Below are 16,778 nucleotides of genomic sequence, written 5' to 3'. Positions count from 1 at the left end.
TTTAGCCTGTGAAAGAAGCTGCTCTTGCTTTTGGATCTTGTAGATGGGAGTCAGGCTGCACTTTTTGTCTTTAAAAATTTTTTTTAGATCTTTCTCAGATCTCATTTCATAACCTGTTTCTCAAATAAACGCAATTGGCTTTCTTTTTTTCTTTTGTGAAATAACCCAGCTTTTTCTTGTGTGCCTCTGAAAATAATTTAGATGTGAGAACCCATTTTCCTGAAGACTGAGCATCATTTTCAGCATCATTCTACATTCAAGGCACTGCCTTTTCTTCCCCCTACTCCATGAAAATAAAATAGTGTATATCTCCTTAAGGGCCTGTGAAACACAATCAAAACAGGCCTTGACCTTGCCGAGCCGGCAAACTACAATCTTTTGATTAAACAGAATAATTAGTATATTGCCTAGCCTGAAAGTAATCCCTTGTTAGTGCAGGTGTGCTCGGTGTGAACAGTAAGTGGCTTGGCTTTGCTCACGTTGCAATTGTGCCTCTGGGTTCACAAGCATTGCTTAGTGAGCCATGGCTCATCTGGACAGCTTTGCCTTAGTACTGCAAGGTTGGCATCTTCTTGCACGGCTGCTGAAAGTTCAGGTTGAAACTTTTTTCCATTAGTGTGGTGATTTGTAGCTGGATGCACAGAGGTGGGTCTATGTTGCAGTGCCAAACTGAGCAGTTTTTCAGCCCTGTGGCAGGAGTGTGGCAGCCTCCAGCCATGCCATGGCCAGGAGTGGACAAGATAAGGTCTACCTGCATTTCTCCATTGTGCTTGTTAAGAAATGCCTTGGTATGGAGGGAGGGACAAATATACCTTAAATACTAATTCTTTATAGAATGGTATCCAATTAGTACTCTCAAGTGTAAGGCTCCTCCTGAATTTAGGAGCCAAAGCCACCTTGACTGTTCCTTCACACTGGTCTAGTACTTCTGGTACTTCATAATAACAGTGATGACACTGTATTTATAAGAGGGAGGTGTGATCTAAAATCTCTCTGTGTGTTTCACACAGCCCCAGTTCTCTTGTGCTGGAACTGGCTGTTTTGCCTTTGCAGACTTTGAGCAGGAGAGTGTCTGAGCTTTCTGATCTTTTTGGGGAACTGTTAATGCGGAGAGGTCAGTTAAACAGTTTGAAATTCTAGGATAATAAATATTTGGGTTTTTTACTAGAAGAGGGGGGAACAGACCAGAAAACTCAGACTACTTGACAGCTTTAGCATGTACGCCTGTGAAAGGGAAGAAGTGGACTATTTCCACATGAAGTGGAAGAGGTGGTTTCAAGTTTCCATCTTTAAAAAAGGCATGTGTAGGACCTGCATCTGGTTTTGTCACATCTCTCAGAATTTATCACGTGTGAAGGACAAATGACTACATAATGAAGTATGAGACCTTGAGCAGGGAAATACTACTGGACTTGGTTCCAACTTCTCACATATTTTTAGACAACCCTCTCTGTTAAAATAGAGATTTCATCCTCCCCCATCCTTTGGCTCATGGAAGACTGTTAAGTGTGATCATACTGTTAGAAACTAATAATTGTTAATGTGGATATAGCAAGATCTTAGAGTTTTACATTCACATTTTCCAAGTACTGCTGCTTTCCTTTCTGCAGTTTCTGTTCGTGAGGAAGTCACTGACACTGCTATTTTTAGCACGCCAGAAGACTGTTCTAATACAATAAATTTAGTTGCCAGTATTAAAAACAGAACATGAAGGGTTAATGAGCATACAGGAGGAAGAGTGTAATGGCAGCTTACAGAAATTGTCTCCACCCAAAAATGCAGCATTTTCAGTCTTTCAAATACAGCATTAGACATTTAATTGCATCTCTTTTATTTCAAATGCAGGATAATTCCCTGAGTAAGCAGTTTTTTACTTAAATAAAACTTTTCCAGAACTTCATTATGTGGAAGAAGTTCACGCAGCTGACAGTGAGCTGGAAATGACACATTCTTTGGCCCAGGGAAGTAGTGTAGTGGTCTGGCAGGAGCTCTTGGACTGTTCATTTCCAAAGCTTCACCCTGTACTGTCACCAGCCTCCTTCAGCACTGCTGTCTCCCCCACCTCTGCGTCTCCTCTCTGACTGATCTCTGGGGTCTGAATTCCTCTTTGACTGTGCTGCCATGAAAGGGATTTTTCATACTTGGTCTTAAAAAGTAATCCATGACCTGAAAAAGCAAAAAGGGGAAAAAACCCCAAACCAACATCCTGAAATGAGATGACTACAGTGGTGAACAGAATACCTCATTCCTTATAAAGAATGGGTCGTTACAGACTGGAAACTGCATCCCAAGGCTTTGGAAGCAGGAGCAATGACATAAAGAGAAGGAAGAGCAGTCTTTTAAAATGGTACTACAGACTTTTACATAGGATGTAGGTAGTATGTAGATTTTAGGTAGTATGTAGATTTTAACACCCCATAACTCAAAGATTAGGTAATGAATATAGATGGGAGATGGATAAGATGTTTGCTTGTTAAGGCCAGATGCACTTACCTGGACAATCTGCTACCTCCTTGAATGCTCTTTTCTTACAGCATCCTCGGCACATGTTAAACACACATTTAGTGCCCTGGGTTGGGATAGTGGTATAAAGAAGCTTGTGTCAGTGAAAATAAAATTATTACTGTTTACTATAATAAGTAACAATACAGCTCTGCACTTTCAGATCTTCGGAAAAAAAAGTGTACTCAGCCTAATGAAGATGATGGAGTTGATGTCATATTGGGTGCTATCCGCTGTTTGCACATAAAGAACAAAAACACCCCAACCAACCAAAAAAAAACCACGTTCAACTTGTGCAGCCCCCAGAGCCTGTGGGGCAGCCTGAGTTACCCACCACAAGCAGCCACATGCCATAAGCCCTCTGGAACAAGCATGAACACATCTGGTGCTGGCGAGCTTGCTCTAGTTCTCTGCAGCGTGAAACACAGCGCTACCATCTGCAGCTATGCCTACAATACCAGAAGTACCAGAATTACTTCCAGAATTACCAGTTACCACCAGAATTACTTCCCTACTCGTATCTTAAAATACACCTGCATATTTATTGAAGTATAATGTGTGACCCTTAAGGGACAGCAGCAGCTGAGTCTTGGCTAACTGATAAGGTGGCAGAATGAGCCTGGGTCTCGGGGCTGCTTTGCTCACACACAGTTTAGAAAAGGGGTTGATATTGTTTACTGTGGTTCCCTTCACCCCAGTCAGAAAACCTTTCATGTTTAGGGAGGCTTTAGTTGAGTTCCTTATCCTTTTCCTTCTCCACACACCCCTACCCCATTTCATGACATAGCTCAGAAACACATAATCTAGGGGAAAAAAAAAATTACAGGCCTGGTCAGAAGATTTCAAGAGCTACCTGCAACATTACAGTGATGCAACAGCAAAACAAAAATAAGTCTAAGCCCTGGTGCAGACAATCTTGCTTTATGCACCAAGCAATGTCACCTGGATTAGCTATGAAACAGGATGGCTTTGAAAGCAGGCCAGCCTAGTGCTCAATGCTTTCCCAAAGACGAACACAGCAAAAAAATTCCAATTTTTTCAGTAGCTGCAACTTCAAATTGAGCCCCAGCTGGCGGCCACTGCTTTGCTGCAGTAACAGTTGCAACAAGGAGCAACATCACATGCTTGTGTTGCAGGCTCCCCTGCCCCCTGAGGTGTATGTAATGCTAATTTTTAAGCTAGAACACAAAATTACTTAGCTTTTACACCCCACTTTACAGGTATATTAGCAGCAATAAATACACTCTGCTTACACAGCTCAGCAACATCACCCTGTCAAGCAAATAGCTATGTTCCCCAAGGGAAAAAATAAACAAGCAAAAGCAAAATGAACTCTTTGCACATATCAAAATATTTGAAATTTCAATACAGAACCTGTAAAACCAGCTGCCTCATTTCGCTTTGCTAATAGTGAAAGTCAATTTTAATCTATTGCAAAGGCAGGACTGAGGATGAGGAGGTGCTTAGGCTTGTTTTGGTAAGGGCAGAGATCCAAACACAACACAAAACAGAGCTGCAGGTGCTGCCTGACGCTGCAGGCTGTACTGCGATGACATGAAGTATTTTTATTTTACACTAAGAATCACACCAGTTATTCAAATTTTCCCTTTGCAGAAAAACTCCACCCACCACTAACCCCAGTAAGAGGGGGTTGTTTTTCATTTCACAGTAAAATATGCATGTCATACATGTATAGAAGTCTGGAGATTTGTTTCCAAGATATCTCCAGAAATTCAATTAACTCACTCAACTCTCAGCAATAAACACCCTCAGCAGCAGCAGGACTGCACTTTTTTGGAGAGGAAGGCAAAGTCTCTCGAAGAACCTATGTATGTTAAGGATTTTTGTGCAGCACCTTCAACCTCAGAGATTGGTTACAGTTAATGGTTAAAAAGCTTTTGCCCAAGTATGGGCTTTCCTCCCCACACCGACTTATCAGCAGGACTTGGCATGCACCTGTGTGACTGGCCACTGGCACAGACCTACCTTAGGATTTGGAATAACAGAATAGAATCATAGAATAATTTGGGTTGGAAGGAGCCTCTAGAGGTCATCTACTCCAATCCCAGGCAAAAAGCAGGAACATTTTCGACTAGATCAGGTTGCTCAGAGCCCTGACCTTGAATGTTTCCAGGAATGGGGCATCCACAACCTCTCTGGGAAACCTGGGCCACTGCCTCACCATAAAAAATGACTTCTACTCTCTTCAAACCCATTGCCCCATGTCCTATTCCAACAAGCCCTGCTAAAAATTCCATTGCTGTCTTTCTTTTAAGTCCCCTTCAGGCACTGGAAGGGGCAGCTCTGGGCCTGCCCTAACAGCTCCCTGTGTCTCCTGCACCAAGGGCCGCAGAGCTGGATGCAGAGCGCCAGGTTGGGGTGCGACCGGAGCAAAGGCACAGAATGCCCCCACCGTGACCTGCTGTCCATGCTGCTTTTGATGCAGCCTAGAGCACGGGGGCTGCCTGGCTGTGAGTGCACACTGGTGAGTCATGCCCTGCCTCTCTCCCATCAGCACCCCAGAGTCCTGGGCAGGGCTGCTCTCAGTCTGTTCCTCCCCCCAACCTGGATTTGATACCACGCTTGCCCTGACCCAAGTGCAGAATCCTGCACTTGGCCTTGTTAAACCTCAGAGGTTCCCACAGGACGCTGCTTGAGCTGGTCCAGGTTCCTCTGGATGGCCCTGTCCCTCAGGTGTGTCACCACTCCACTCAGCTTGGTGTCATCTGCCAGTATGCTGAGGACACCCTTGATCCCACTACGCACATCATCGATGGAGACATTGAGCAGTGCTGGTCCCAGTACAGACCCCTGAGGGACACCACGTGTCGCTGATCTCCATCCAGACACTGATCTCTACATGGACATTTAATTTCCATTTAACAGAAATGCTTTGATGGACGCCTGTACTGACTTACCTTAGGGTTTCCACATTGATCACATTTTGCATACTTGGCTGAGAAAGAGAGAGAGAGAGAGAGAGAGAAACCTGATTTCACCAATAGTAATTTTATGTGGAAGAAGTAAGTTTAAAAAAAAAAACAGAACCAGAAAAGCTTGGTGCTTTTCTAGCCAGAGACTCTTTTTGAAATAAAAATACAGTACCTCCAGTAGCAGTGCAAAGGTAAAAATACTTTGAATTTTTAAGTGCCTCTATGCTAAAATCCAAACATTGAAAATTTTAATCCTCAAGTCAAGCATAAAACAGGAGGACATCAGCTTGAAATTCATACAAAATTTCTACTTCAAATGCTAATGATAGCTACAATGCAGTTTGTAAATAATTTTGATCTTAAAAAGATGCTTAAAGGGAATCAGTGACCTACTACTTTGATCCTTGTTTCCTTTACTAGTGAACATTATTTGAATCATGTTGCCTGCTATTGAAATTTCAATAGCAACAATTCCTCCTCTTTTCAAAGAAGTTTCTACAAGTACACAAGCCAGGAAAATTCTTAGTGGCAAGTTATGTCAAAAGTGGTATCAGCATATCTCCATACATTTATGCCAATAAATGGAACTTACGTTTTAAAGATGGATCAAAGCTTTTATTTGGATTTCTTAACTTCTTTTTTTGTTTATTTTTTGACAGAAGCTCAGAATTTCCATCTTCCTCTTCTTCCAGAGCACGTTTTCCTCGCACACCTTTTTCAGTTCCACTATCTCCATTCTCCCTGCATCTCTCCTTTGGCCTGAAACAGTGAATTTCATCATAAGTTGACTGGAGGGAAGGAGTAGCTGTTCCCTGACCATTATTTTGGTTTACAGAAATCTGGGTAAACCATAAACCTTTTCTATTGTGGCAATGAAGTGTCATTGCCCTTAGAAATGGGATAGAAAAACCTTGCTGTTTTGGTTACCACTGGCAGTTCATAACAGACACACTATCAGATATATCAGTTGGAAAGCCAATTAAAGTTGGCCAGCTAAATTAGGCACATCAGGTTCTTGTTCTCAGCTGCTAGCTGCTGTTGGATTCCTAAGTTTTACTTTTCAGAAAGAGAGAGAAATTTGAGGAGGATCCAAAAGGCGAAGATGCAAACAATGAGCAACATCCCCACAAACAAAGCGATAACTAGGAAACAACCAAACTAGAATACAAATAATCCAAAGTCTTCTTCAGTCTTTTTTTTTTTTTTTATGGTATGGGTGGGAAAGGCCTATGAGTACCTGTAAGTATCAATAAAACCAACTCACCCTGGCCTGATGTATGGCTGACAGATCCAGTGGAAAAAAGGCAACCCTTCTTTTGGCTTTTCTCCTTCTTTCTGATTAGCTATTTCTTCCTGCAGCATAGAGTTACAGTCAGTCTTCCTGGAGTCGTCAGAAAATACACTAAATAACACTTCAAACTCCAGGAAATTTGCAATTTCACAAATTGAAATTTAAGCTAACAATTACTGACCATTACATATAGGCTAAAAAACCATCTACTATGACAGATGAAGTGAAGCACATTTCTAACTCCTAAATCAACTTTATCCCACATAAAGCTGTCCAGGCTTAAGGGGATGCTACTGTAGTAAGCTACAAATATCAAGGTTAGTAAGCCACAAATCCCAGAGAAGTGACTAATGGATGTCAACTCTATGACATACTTGGTACATTGCCACCAAGTGCAGGCAGTGCTGTTCTGGGAGATTAGAGCCCATCTTGGTACCTGGCATCGCAGTTTCAGCTCCCTGTTGACATCTACAATGCCCTCTAGAGTCTTCACTTTTGCTAATTCTTCACGCAGCTGCTGGTAAACTTGAAGCCTGAGGTAAAGCCCAAACATCAGTTATATTTAGACTGCAATCAACTAAAAATAACTGCATAAAAGCATTTTATACACTTTTCCTGATTCGTTTGCCTTTGGTAGAAGCTTATATTCGTCTTTGTAAGTCCAGAGAGAAGCACACATATGTCTCTTCCAGATAAAGACTCAGCAGACAACCAAGGTACTTTGACATAAGCTAACGTGAATGTACAGTGCATCAGCTGCTTCTCAGGAACTGCCCATAGCTATGCTCTTACCCCACAACAAATGCAACAGCACTCTGCCTCACAACGAACAAGGAGATAGTTAACTTGTATTTGCCATGAAGTGTGTGCAGATGGGCCATTACCACGTTGCAGCTGGCGTGCTGTGAGATCACACCCTGGCTGATCTTGTGGCAACTTGTTCATTCCCCATGCCCTGTTTCCCAGATATGACATAAAGGATAAAGGCCTCAGCCCACACCCTCTCCAGCCAGGTCCAGGAAAGAAAACTTTGCAGCATACTCATTCTGGCCAAACAAATCCTTGTCCAGAAAGCCCAGACACTTTCCGAGCAGGATGAGCCCTGAAAATATTAAAAAGTTCTATGGAGATACTCACGTGTGATGCCAGAGCTTGAAGAGATGAGCCCTAACATAAGACAATGGACAAGGGTACTTCCGCACAATCTCCAGGTACTCCTCAGCCATCTCCCACACCAATGGGTTCCGGCCCTCAAACAAAGCTGGGTTATGAAGATTACCTTCTAGGGAACAAAAAGAAATACTCAAACTTTCATTTCAGGATTGAAACAAAGGCCAAAATCTCTGCTCTGGAGTTTGATCATCTCTTCTGTGATCCTACAGCCACAGACACATCACCCACGTACTCTCAAAAGGAACACAGAGTCTGTAATACTCCAGCCTGACCCTGGGATACTATATTTCACTATGCAATTCCTAATTGCACTGAACAGCTCATATCTAATTAAAGTACTGTTTCTAGAAAGGCATCTAACCTTGACAGGAAGACAGTAAACCAATTAATAAATAGAGAAATCACTGCTTTTGTTGCCCAGCGGTTAAATACTGAAATGACAGGTGTCTTGCCTTATGTCTGTATTGATATTTGTCTGGCCCAAATTCACAAATACAGCTTCTCACTGTGCTTTTCTCCACTGGCTTCACAAGCCTTTTGTTAACCAGTATTTTCTAAAACCAAGATTCTACAACCCTTCTTTAATTGTGTGAGTGATTAGAAGCTTTTCTGATGCCTATCCTAGCTCTTCCTGTAGGAAGTTATGTCAATTCTTTCTTGTCCCAACCCAACATGAACCACCTGCAGGAATATTAACCCACAGATGCACTTCATTCATTGAGAACCATTCAAAAACCGTTCCAGTGATTAACAGATGTCACAAAAATATTCCAGGACCACAGGAGCCCCATATGCCTCCCATATGTCAAGTAATTGCATTTGAGCTCAATGAGTCAATGGTATTGCAAGTCCAACGTAATGATTCTTTACCAATCTTAAGGGATTCCTATTCCTGGTATGAGATGACCAGGGTAAGATGAGGGAGAATGGCCATTCAGCTGTCAAGCAAAGCTGTTCACCAAGTCAATCTGACGTAAGTTTTTAATAAATGTATGCAAGGCTGCTAAGGGAATAAGAAACAACTCATATTCTCATCAGAGTAGAAGTTAATTTTCTTTACCTGCACTCATGACACCATGTACTCCTGTCTTACGGATGCATTCTTCCACATCACTGAGACACTGGATGTTTCCATTTGCAAATACAGGAATGTTTACAGCTTTTCTATTCCAATGAATAAAACAGATGCATAAAACTGAGAATTAGAATCAACCCAGGAATTCTCCTCCTGTCACATAAATTTGTTTGCTCTTCAATGCCACTGTACAATCTGTTTAAAATCCAGTGTGTTAGCAGGAATTCACTAAGACTGGTACTGCTCACTAACCTTACAGCTTGAATGTGCTCCCAAGATGCTACGCCAGCAAGTGGTCCTTTCTGTTCTTTAGTACGGCCATGCACAGTCAGCAGCTGGAACACAACATTACATTTGCTCTCCACATGTATGAACCACTGGAATAAATCCACTGAAAAAAATTTCCTTTCGCTCCCTACACTTCAGGGATGCCACAGAGTTCCTGCTGCTATTTCAAGAGTGCAGGGAGTTTAGCAACACAGAAAAGTATCAGCAGCTCACCTACCATGGCATGGTCTTAGGCTCCTTTCATCTTGCTATTCCATGGCAGGAAAAGGTTCTATCATGGGAGAATCTACAGGTTTCCTTTCCTTTTCCTACTGGATTCAATTTGTGATTCACTTTGGAATTTGTGATATATTGATCTACCTTTCTCCTCAGCAGAAGGTCCAAATACTCTCAGTACTGTCTCTAACTACAGACCATCTCTTCCAATTTAATTTGAGTTAAATCCTAGAAGACTGCCTACTTCTTCTAGTCATACCTTTTGATACTCTTTTTCTTCTACACTACTGTGGATTTTATGCATTCACACTTGCCTCATGCAGCACTATGTGAATATTGAGATGCTCAACCACAGTGAAAGATGCTGCACAGTGCAGTGATTACAAGAGACTGAAATCATTGTGTCTTTTGTACCACACCACTGACCTGTAGCCTAGGGCTGCAAACACACAAAATCTGTCTGCATCCTGTTTGCTCTGTCTGTAAAATAATGCAGCCTATTCATATCCACAGTATACCAAGAACTGGTCATCAGATACTTTACACAAAGGTACGTGTCCAGTGCAGGAGCAGAGGGAGCAGCTGCCTTCTTACCTGGCAGCCAGCCTTCTCCAGCATCTGTGCATACTTCACTGTCTTGTCAATGTCTGGGAAAACGCGGATTTTGCATGTGATGGGAACAGAGAGCTTCTCGTTAGCCAGTAAAACTGAGAAAGATTGAAAACACAGGTAAGTGGGCTGCACAATGCTACGAAAAGTGTCTGCTCTCTTCAAGATCTGATACTGGGTATAGTATGGAAAAAGCCTAAGAAGTTACAGTTCTATGCAGTTCTCACAGCTTAAAAAATCAGCAGTGTCCTCTGCAATCTTTACTGCATAGTTTAATCACATAACAGTAACACACACATGAAACACAAAATCTGCATCCTAACAAGGTAGCATAAAATAGTCACCCATTTCATAGCGCTAACCTTCCACTGCATGAAGCCATTACTTTCAAAGACCACCCCCTCACAACTTAATTATTGATACAAGTTTATCTTCACAGGCTATTGTACTCCTCCAACATTAACACTTGCTTATCTACCTTTCCCACAAAAAGGTGCTTCACTTCTTTGCAAATTATCACCGAAAAAATCATTACAAGTAGAGTCTTATCCATGGCAAGCAGAGGCTTATCAAGGGAGGTAGGCTGCAGATGCAATCAAGTAGTAAATGTAGGTTATAGAGTCAGGGTGAAATCTAGAACATGGTAAACTCCCAGTCCTTACACAGTACATAGAATCACAAAAATACCAAAAAGAGAGCTAACAAAGAGAGCCAACTGGAAAACACTGAGTAATGCTGTGTCTGAAATTCTCTTCTCTTACAGAGCTTGGATATACAATGTAGGAAGTCACCTGCTGCCTTCTAATCTAAATCCTATGAGCTCCAATGATAGGTACTTCCCATCACCCTTTCAAAGGAGCAAGCAAGGTGTATAGAGATGCAAGCAGAAAAGAGTGCTCCACCATTTAAAGGCAGCTGGGGAAAGAAGGAGGAAGAGGACAGCCTAAGATAACTCTTACTAGACAGCCTGGGTTCACCCAGCTAGATGACCTGGGTTCTCTTCACACCTTGAGGCCATTCTGATTTGCATATTTCTCAACAGCCACACTACATGCTGGGCAAGGATGCACTGTCTTATCTTCCAGGTTCCCAGCAATGTCTTTGTACCAAACATCACTCAAGATTCCCAGACCACGGGGAATGCAAACAGAAATACGACTGTCTAACTTCATGGTTCCAACACTTGCTTTGAAGTGGGATGAAGACACATTCTCAGTTCTACAAAATGACCAAAACCTTGCTTTTTATATCAGTTACAAATGCATTTCTTAAAAAAACATGATACTGTTCACAACAGCTACTGATAGCCTGAAAATAACCTACACGAATTAGGAGAAGAAAGGCATAATTTGCCATACTGTGGACAGAAAGAGTACATGGAGTTGATCAGAAAAGGGAAACTGTGGCTTCAAGCAGAAACACGACCCTTGGCACCTGAGAACTTCAATGTGAAAAAGTAAGGCACTGGGACTTCTACTGTTTCTAGAACCGGAGAGCCACTAAGCTATCATACGAGCCTGGGACTTCAATGACTCACTTTCACCTGAAGTCTGTTTCAGGTACAAAAGTTTTTTAGCAGATGTAGTGTGAGTTTGCAGTGGGATACCACCAAGTATCTTGAGGGTACCACTGGAATACAGTATGAAATTAAAAAAAAACATAAAAGAACAAAAAAAAGAATACTACTACCCCTTCAAAACCCAAACACAACTCTGCCCAAAGAAATATGATGCACCTCCTTTCCCCCAAAATCCCTAAACCTCCTCTCAATAATTACTTTATCCTATTCCTTCTCTAAATACTTACTCATTCTCTGAAGAAGATCCCACTCCTCTTGCAGGAATGCTCCATAGTGACCTATGATAAAATAGCATATGACAGACTTGTGCAGAAGAGTAAGATCCTGAAGCACAGTTTTCATAAACTCTCACAAAGATCCAGACACTCATGTGCCTCACTGGCAGAAACACAGTTGCTCTGTCCTGCCCCAACTGGAAGAGTGGGATCATTCTGTTCTCCCTGCCACCCTAAATTTACAGGACAAACAAGGAATACCCACAGCCTACTTTCACTGGTACTCCCCAAGGCTGATGTGTTGACACTTGCAGCTCAAAGTCCAACTTCTAAGGGTTTATACCAGATGTTTAATAAATCCTATTAGGAAAACAGATGATCAGACTGAAAGATCTATTTGTACCATTAATCATTTCCTATTAGTCTTTGAAAGGTATTTTAGAAGAAGAATGGGCAGTTACTGAACAAATATTTTCTCAACATCTTAACTGATCCAAAATTTTCATACACTGCCTCTGGTCTTCAAACATGCAGTACCTAAGGGATTCAGTAGGTGTCATCCTCTTCTACACGACTGTGAAAAAACTCTGCAAGTATCAGGGAAATAGGAGATCCTAAGGGTCTGAATGATCTAACTTTAAGTGCAGTTTTTCAAAAATAGGCTGTTTGAGCAAAAATCAGAAAGAAAATCAAGCTCTTACTAAAAATAATGTTTCTGAAGGATATTCTAGACACAGGAGCTGCCACTTAAGAGAAATCAGAATTAATTATATCTAATTTTTGCTTTAGGTACTAGAAAAAGCATTACCTGCTACATTGGGTGTAACTAAGTCTGGCTTCAGCAGTACTGTAGCCTCCCCAAGGCACGACTTGGCCTTCTTGATATTTTACTGCCAACATTCCCATTTGAAACGCCATTTGCCATTTCTCTGCTTATCCAGGGTTCAGATTTGCACATACCTCTCTTTGCAATCATTTGGGGGCAACCCAAATTTAGGTCTATGGCATCACAGTAATCCTGAGCCAACAGTGCTGCTTGGACAAACACTTCAGGATCATTGGCACAGAACTGTGAAAACCAAAGAGAAGTGGAATAATCAGGCAATAGCTTTCTTCAAGTACTGACAAAAAGTTATGATGTAGTTATGAAGCAACTACCTGCTACAGAAAACAGGCAAATATGCACAGTTAATAATACCAAACACTATTTCTCAAAATGATCAAGGGAAGCCATGTGATGTAATCCTGTTGGACCTCAGTAAAGCATTTGATACTGTTTCTCACAGGATGGTTCTGGACAAAATGTCCAGCCCACAGCTGGATAAACACATTGTGTGATGGGCAAACAACTGGCTCATGAGTCAAGTGCAAAGGGTTATAGTGACTGGGATGACATCAGGCTGGTGACCTGTCATGACTAGGGTTCCGCAGGGCTCCATCTCAGATAGGGCCAGAGCTCTTTAACAGCTTCATAAATGACTTGTAACCTTGCTGAGGATACTAAACTGGGAAGAGCTGTCCACACCCTGGAAGGCACAGCGGCGCTGCAAAAGGACTGTGACAATCAGAGGGCTGGGCAATCACAGACCATATGAAGTTCAATAAAGACAAGCAGCCTATTCTGAACCTGGGACAGGGTGACTCTGCATGTATGGACAGACAAGGAACAAAAGGCTGGAGAACAGTGCTGCAGAAAGGGACCTGGGGGTCCTGGCTGATGGCAACCAGCAGTGCCCTGGCAGCCAGGAAGGCCAGCTATGTCCTTGGGGGGTATCTGGGAGCATTGTGGGGAGCTGGGCCACAGAAGGGATTGTCCTGCTCTGCTCTGCACTGGGGCTGCTTCACTTCAAGTCCTGGGGACAGTTTGGGACACCACAATCTAAGAAAGATCCAAAGCTATTAGGGAGTGTCCAAAGGAGCTTACAGAGATGGGGGCCATACAAGGAGTAGCTGAGGTCACTTGGCTTGTTCAGCCTAGAGAAGAGGAGACAGAGGGGAGACTCCCTAGAAGTCCATAACTTCCTCACAAGGGCAGCAGAGGGACAGCTCTGCTCTCTGCTCTCTGTGACCAGCGACAGGGTCCTGAGGGAATGTCTGGGGCTGTGTCAGTAGAGGTTCTGGCTGGATGTCAGGGAAATGTTCTTCCCCAGAGGGTGATCAGGCACTGAAACAGGCTCTCAAGGGCAGTGGTCGTAGCCCTAAACCTGCCAGAGCTCAAGGAGCGTCAGGACAACACTGGTGGGATTCTGGTGGCTGCTCTGTGCAGGAGTTGGACTTTGGGAATCTCTTACAACTGAGGATATTCGATGATTCTATTAAAAAAAAAAACTCGAAACAAAATCTGTGACACTTACCAGCTAAAGATTCTCAACCTTCAAATGACAAGACGAGAAAGATGAGCATTCAAGAGGCAAAGAAATATCAGATGAATATTTTATGTGTTGTACACAAGAATAAGTGGAAACAACTTTTAAAATCCTCTGCAGAACAAACACCTATAGCATTTTAGTACAGAAAGGCAGTGCTTAAGAAAACAGTTACCCATAATGTCTCTGGGTCTTGAGACAGCTCAAACTTTGTAGATACCAATAAGCAAAGCTGCCTCTAAAATGAATTCCCATGGAATGTGAAACAGATACATGGGCTATAGTCAAATGCTCAGTCTTAACTGAATGTAATTAATATTACATTTTAAACAGTGCAAAAAGCAAATTAATAAAATTAGTTAATTTGAAGCTTCTTTGTCGAAGAGGACAGAGACAAACTCTTCTTCTCATTGACAGTTTTAAACAGATTTTCTAAACTTCATTTTTCACAAAAACCAATTCCATCATGTCTTTAATAAACTTGAAACAAAATTTAAACACTTCTGAGCAGAAGGTGCTACTTAAACCCTATAGCACTACATTAAATTATGACTGACACCTACTAAAATAAAAAAAAATATTTGCTTTCTCTGAGACAACTGAAACTACGGAAAGCCTCCAACCATGTCATATAATGAGAATGTTAGCACAGTAAACAAAGTCTTCAGAGCAGGCTGAGCTCAGATGTACCTCTGTCTAATCTAATTCCAAGTCTGTGTGACCAAATCTTTAAGGACTGCTGCACAAGATCAATCCAAAGATCAGTTAGTTCCATACTTTATATCCAATAGTGGTCAGTGGGAAGAAGGGTAACACAGCAAGCTCACAGCAACTGATCCTGTTCTGGTAGTGTCGCCCAGGACACACAGCTTACTGAGCAGAAGATCTGTGACTTACAGCTTTCTAAGATTACTTGAATTTCCGCCACTTTTATTTTTCTGTGTCAAAAGAAACTACCTCCCACAGAAGAAGAATGTACTAGATGCTGAGATTAGCTCATTTGGTTAGAGCATGGTATAGCTTATAACACTAAGGCTGTGAGTTCTATCCCTGTACAGACAATTCACTTAAGAGTTGAACTCAATGTACTTGTGCGTTGTGGACTTGTGAGTCCCTTCCAACCCAGAATATTCCAAGATTCTGTGAAAGCTGAACTGAGACAGATCAAAGGTCATCACCAAAATGTCTAGGGAACAGCAGAAGCTGAAAAAGTGTCTTTATGGACTTTGGAAACAGAAGGTGTGCTTGTTGCACCTAAAGACCCTCAAGTGTTTTCCTTCATTTGCTTTCTAAACTCATGTAATGTTCCAGAATCCAGTACATTCCACAGCAATGAATTTCACAGTTTATAACTACCACTATGCTTACTTGTTTCCCATTCATCATCTTCAAGCCAGTAATATTTCCACAGGCTCCTCTTTTCTCTCCCCTCTTTCAAGGGAGACACTTCTTTTCCAGGGTAAAGAGTCCTCATCCATTTAACTGCTCCATGTGTAGAAATCAGTCATTCCTCTGCTCATGACAACCGTCTTTGCCTGCATTATTCTCCAGCTCCACAAGCCACTTTCCCTCTTTGGGATAGAGCGAAATACCTTAACATCACACAGTAGACCAGAAGCAGAAGCAACACAAGCTTTAAAGTCTGTCCTATCTTCCTTGCATCCTTTCTCTATAGCTAAACACTGAGCTCAGGGTTTCAGATTAATACTCAAAAAAGCTGTGATCCTCAAGTGGCACCAGGTCCAGGACACACCCAGACTCTACAAGATCAACTGTAATCTGTTTCTAAAGATGAGGTGCAGGGGACTGAAACCCTCTGAGAAGTCCAGTGCTCCAGGCCCCTGTGGTTAGGACGGCAAATCCTCTGCTAAATGTGGGATAAACAGAAAAACACACATCTTCATGAACTGTCAGCAGTATTTAGATGAAGAAAATGAGATTTCTGTCATTCTATAGAATCACGTTAAAATGTGGATAAGGCTGACTACCTTCAACTCATGCACATTTGGGAAACGCCTGGATTTGTTAGCACGAGCGGGTGGAAGGCATGCGTGCGTTTGGCAACGCTGACTCGCGTCCTCAAAGTTACCCGAGAACAGCACCGCAAGGTGAGCCCAGGGAAGCTGCTCCCGGCAGCCGCCTCCGCCGCCGCTCCCGGTGCTGGGCTGACAGGGGGAGCAGGGGCGGGGGCCGCGCTCACCTGCACGATGAGCGGGCGGTCCTCGGGACAGGCCTCGTCGTAAAGGTTCTCGCGGCGGTAGTTGGCGTCCCTGAGGAAGACCTGGGCGTGCAGCATCGGTGTGTAGCAGAGTTGGGCGCCGTGGCGGCGGCTCAACAGCCTCCAGGCCAGCTCGCTCTGGTCCACCATGGGCGCCACCACGTAGTGGGCGCTCCGCAGCGTCTCCCTCCAGAAGGCTTCCCCGCGCAGCTTCGGCATCTCCCGCTTGCTCGCCCGTGCAGCGCTGCGGCCGCTGGTGGCCCGCGCCGCCGCCCCGGGGCTCGCGGCCTGAGGCCCGCAGGCTGCCGCGACC

The 16,778-nt window shown here is 43.0% G+C and overlaps 1 protein-coding gene across 2 annotated transcripts; it reads right to left on the bottom strand.

The window, feature by feature from the left end:
- Nucleotides 1–1,800: 1,800 nt before the first annotated feature.
- On the bottom strand, nucleotides 1,801–16,778 carry DUS1L (dihydrouridine synthase 1 like). 2 transcript variants are annotated; one of them, XM_066565961.1, is made up of 13 exons: nucleotides 16,448–16,778; nucleotides 12,842–12,950; nucleotides 11,894–11,944; nucleotides 10,073–10,185; nucleotides 9,227–9,309; nucleotides 8,960–9,063; nucleotides 7,864–8,008; nucleotides 7,163–7,259; nucleotides 6,700–6,788; nucleotides 6,028–6,194; nucleotides 5,421–5,458; nucleotides 2,494–2,569; nucleotides 1,801–2,166 (listed from the first exon to the last, which is right to left on the bottom strand). In XM_066565961.1, exons 1-13 carry the CDS (start codon nucleotides 16,682–16,684, stop codon nucleotides 2,015–2,017), a joined length of 1,461 nt encoding a protein of 486 aa, XP_066422058.1. In that variant the 5' UTR covers nucleotides 16,685–16,778; the 3' UTR covers nucleotides 1,801–2,014. The 2 variants fall into 2 exon arrangements, with proteins under 2 accessions (XP_066422058.1, XP_066422059.1); XM_066565962.1 differs by having other exon boundaries at nucleotides 10,073–10,125.

The sequence above is a fragment of the Molothrus aeneus genome, chromosome 26, assembly GCF_037042795.1.
Source record: "Molothrus aeneus isolate 106 chromosome 26, BPBGC_Maene_1.0, whole genome shotgun sequence".
Lineage (NCBI taxonomy): Eukaryota > Metazoa > Chordata > Aves > Passeriformes > Icteridae > Molothrus > Molothrus aeneus.
The sequence above is the reverse complement of the archived record's forward strand: the minus strand, read 5'-3'. Positions and strand labels throughout refer to the sequence as shown.

What these genes read in the sequence shown, in the direction of transcription:
- DUS1L (XM_066565961.1), bottom strand. Translation starts at nt 16,684, where the DNA reads ATGCCGAAGCTGCGCGGGGAAGCCTTCTGGAGGGAGACGCTGCGGAGC. An exon ending in CCAAATGATTGCAAAGAGAG is followed by an intron (nt 11,945 to 12,841) that starts GTATGTGCAAAT and finishes ATTTTATCATAG; the next exon opens with GTCACTATGGAGCATTCCTG. An exon ending in AGCTGAAACTGCGATGCCAG is followed by an intron (nt 6,789 to 7,162) that starts GTACCAAGATGG and finishes TCTATGCTGCAG; the next exon opens with GAAGAAATAGCTAATCAGAA.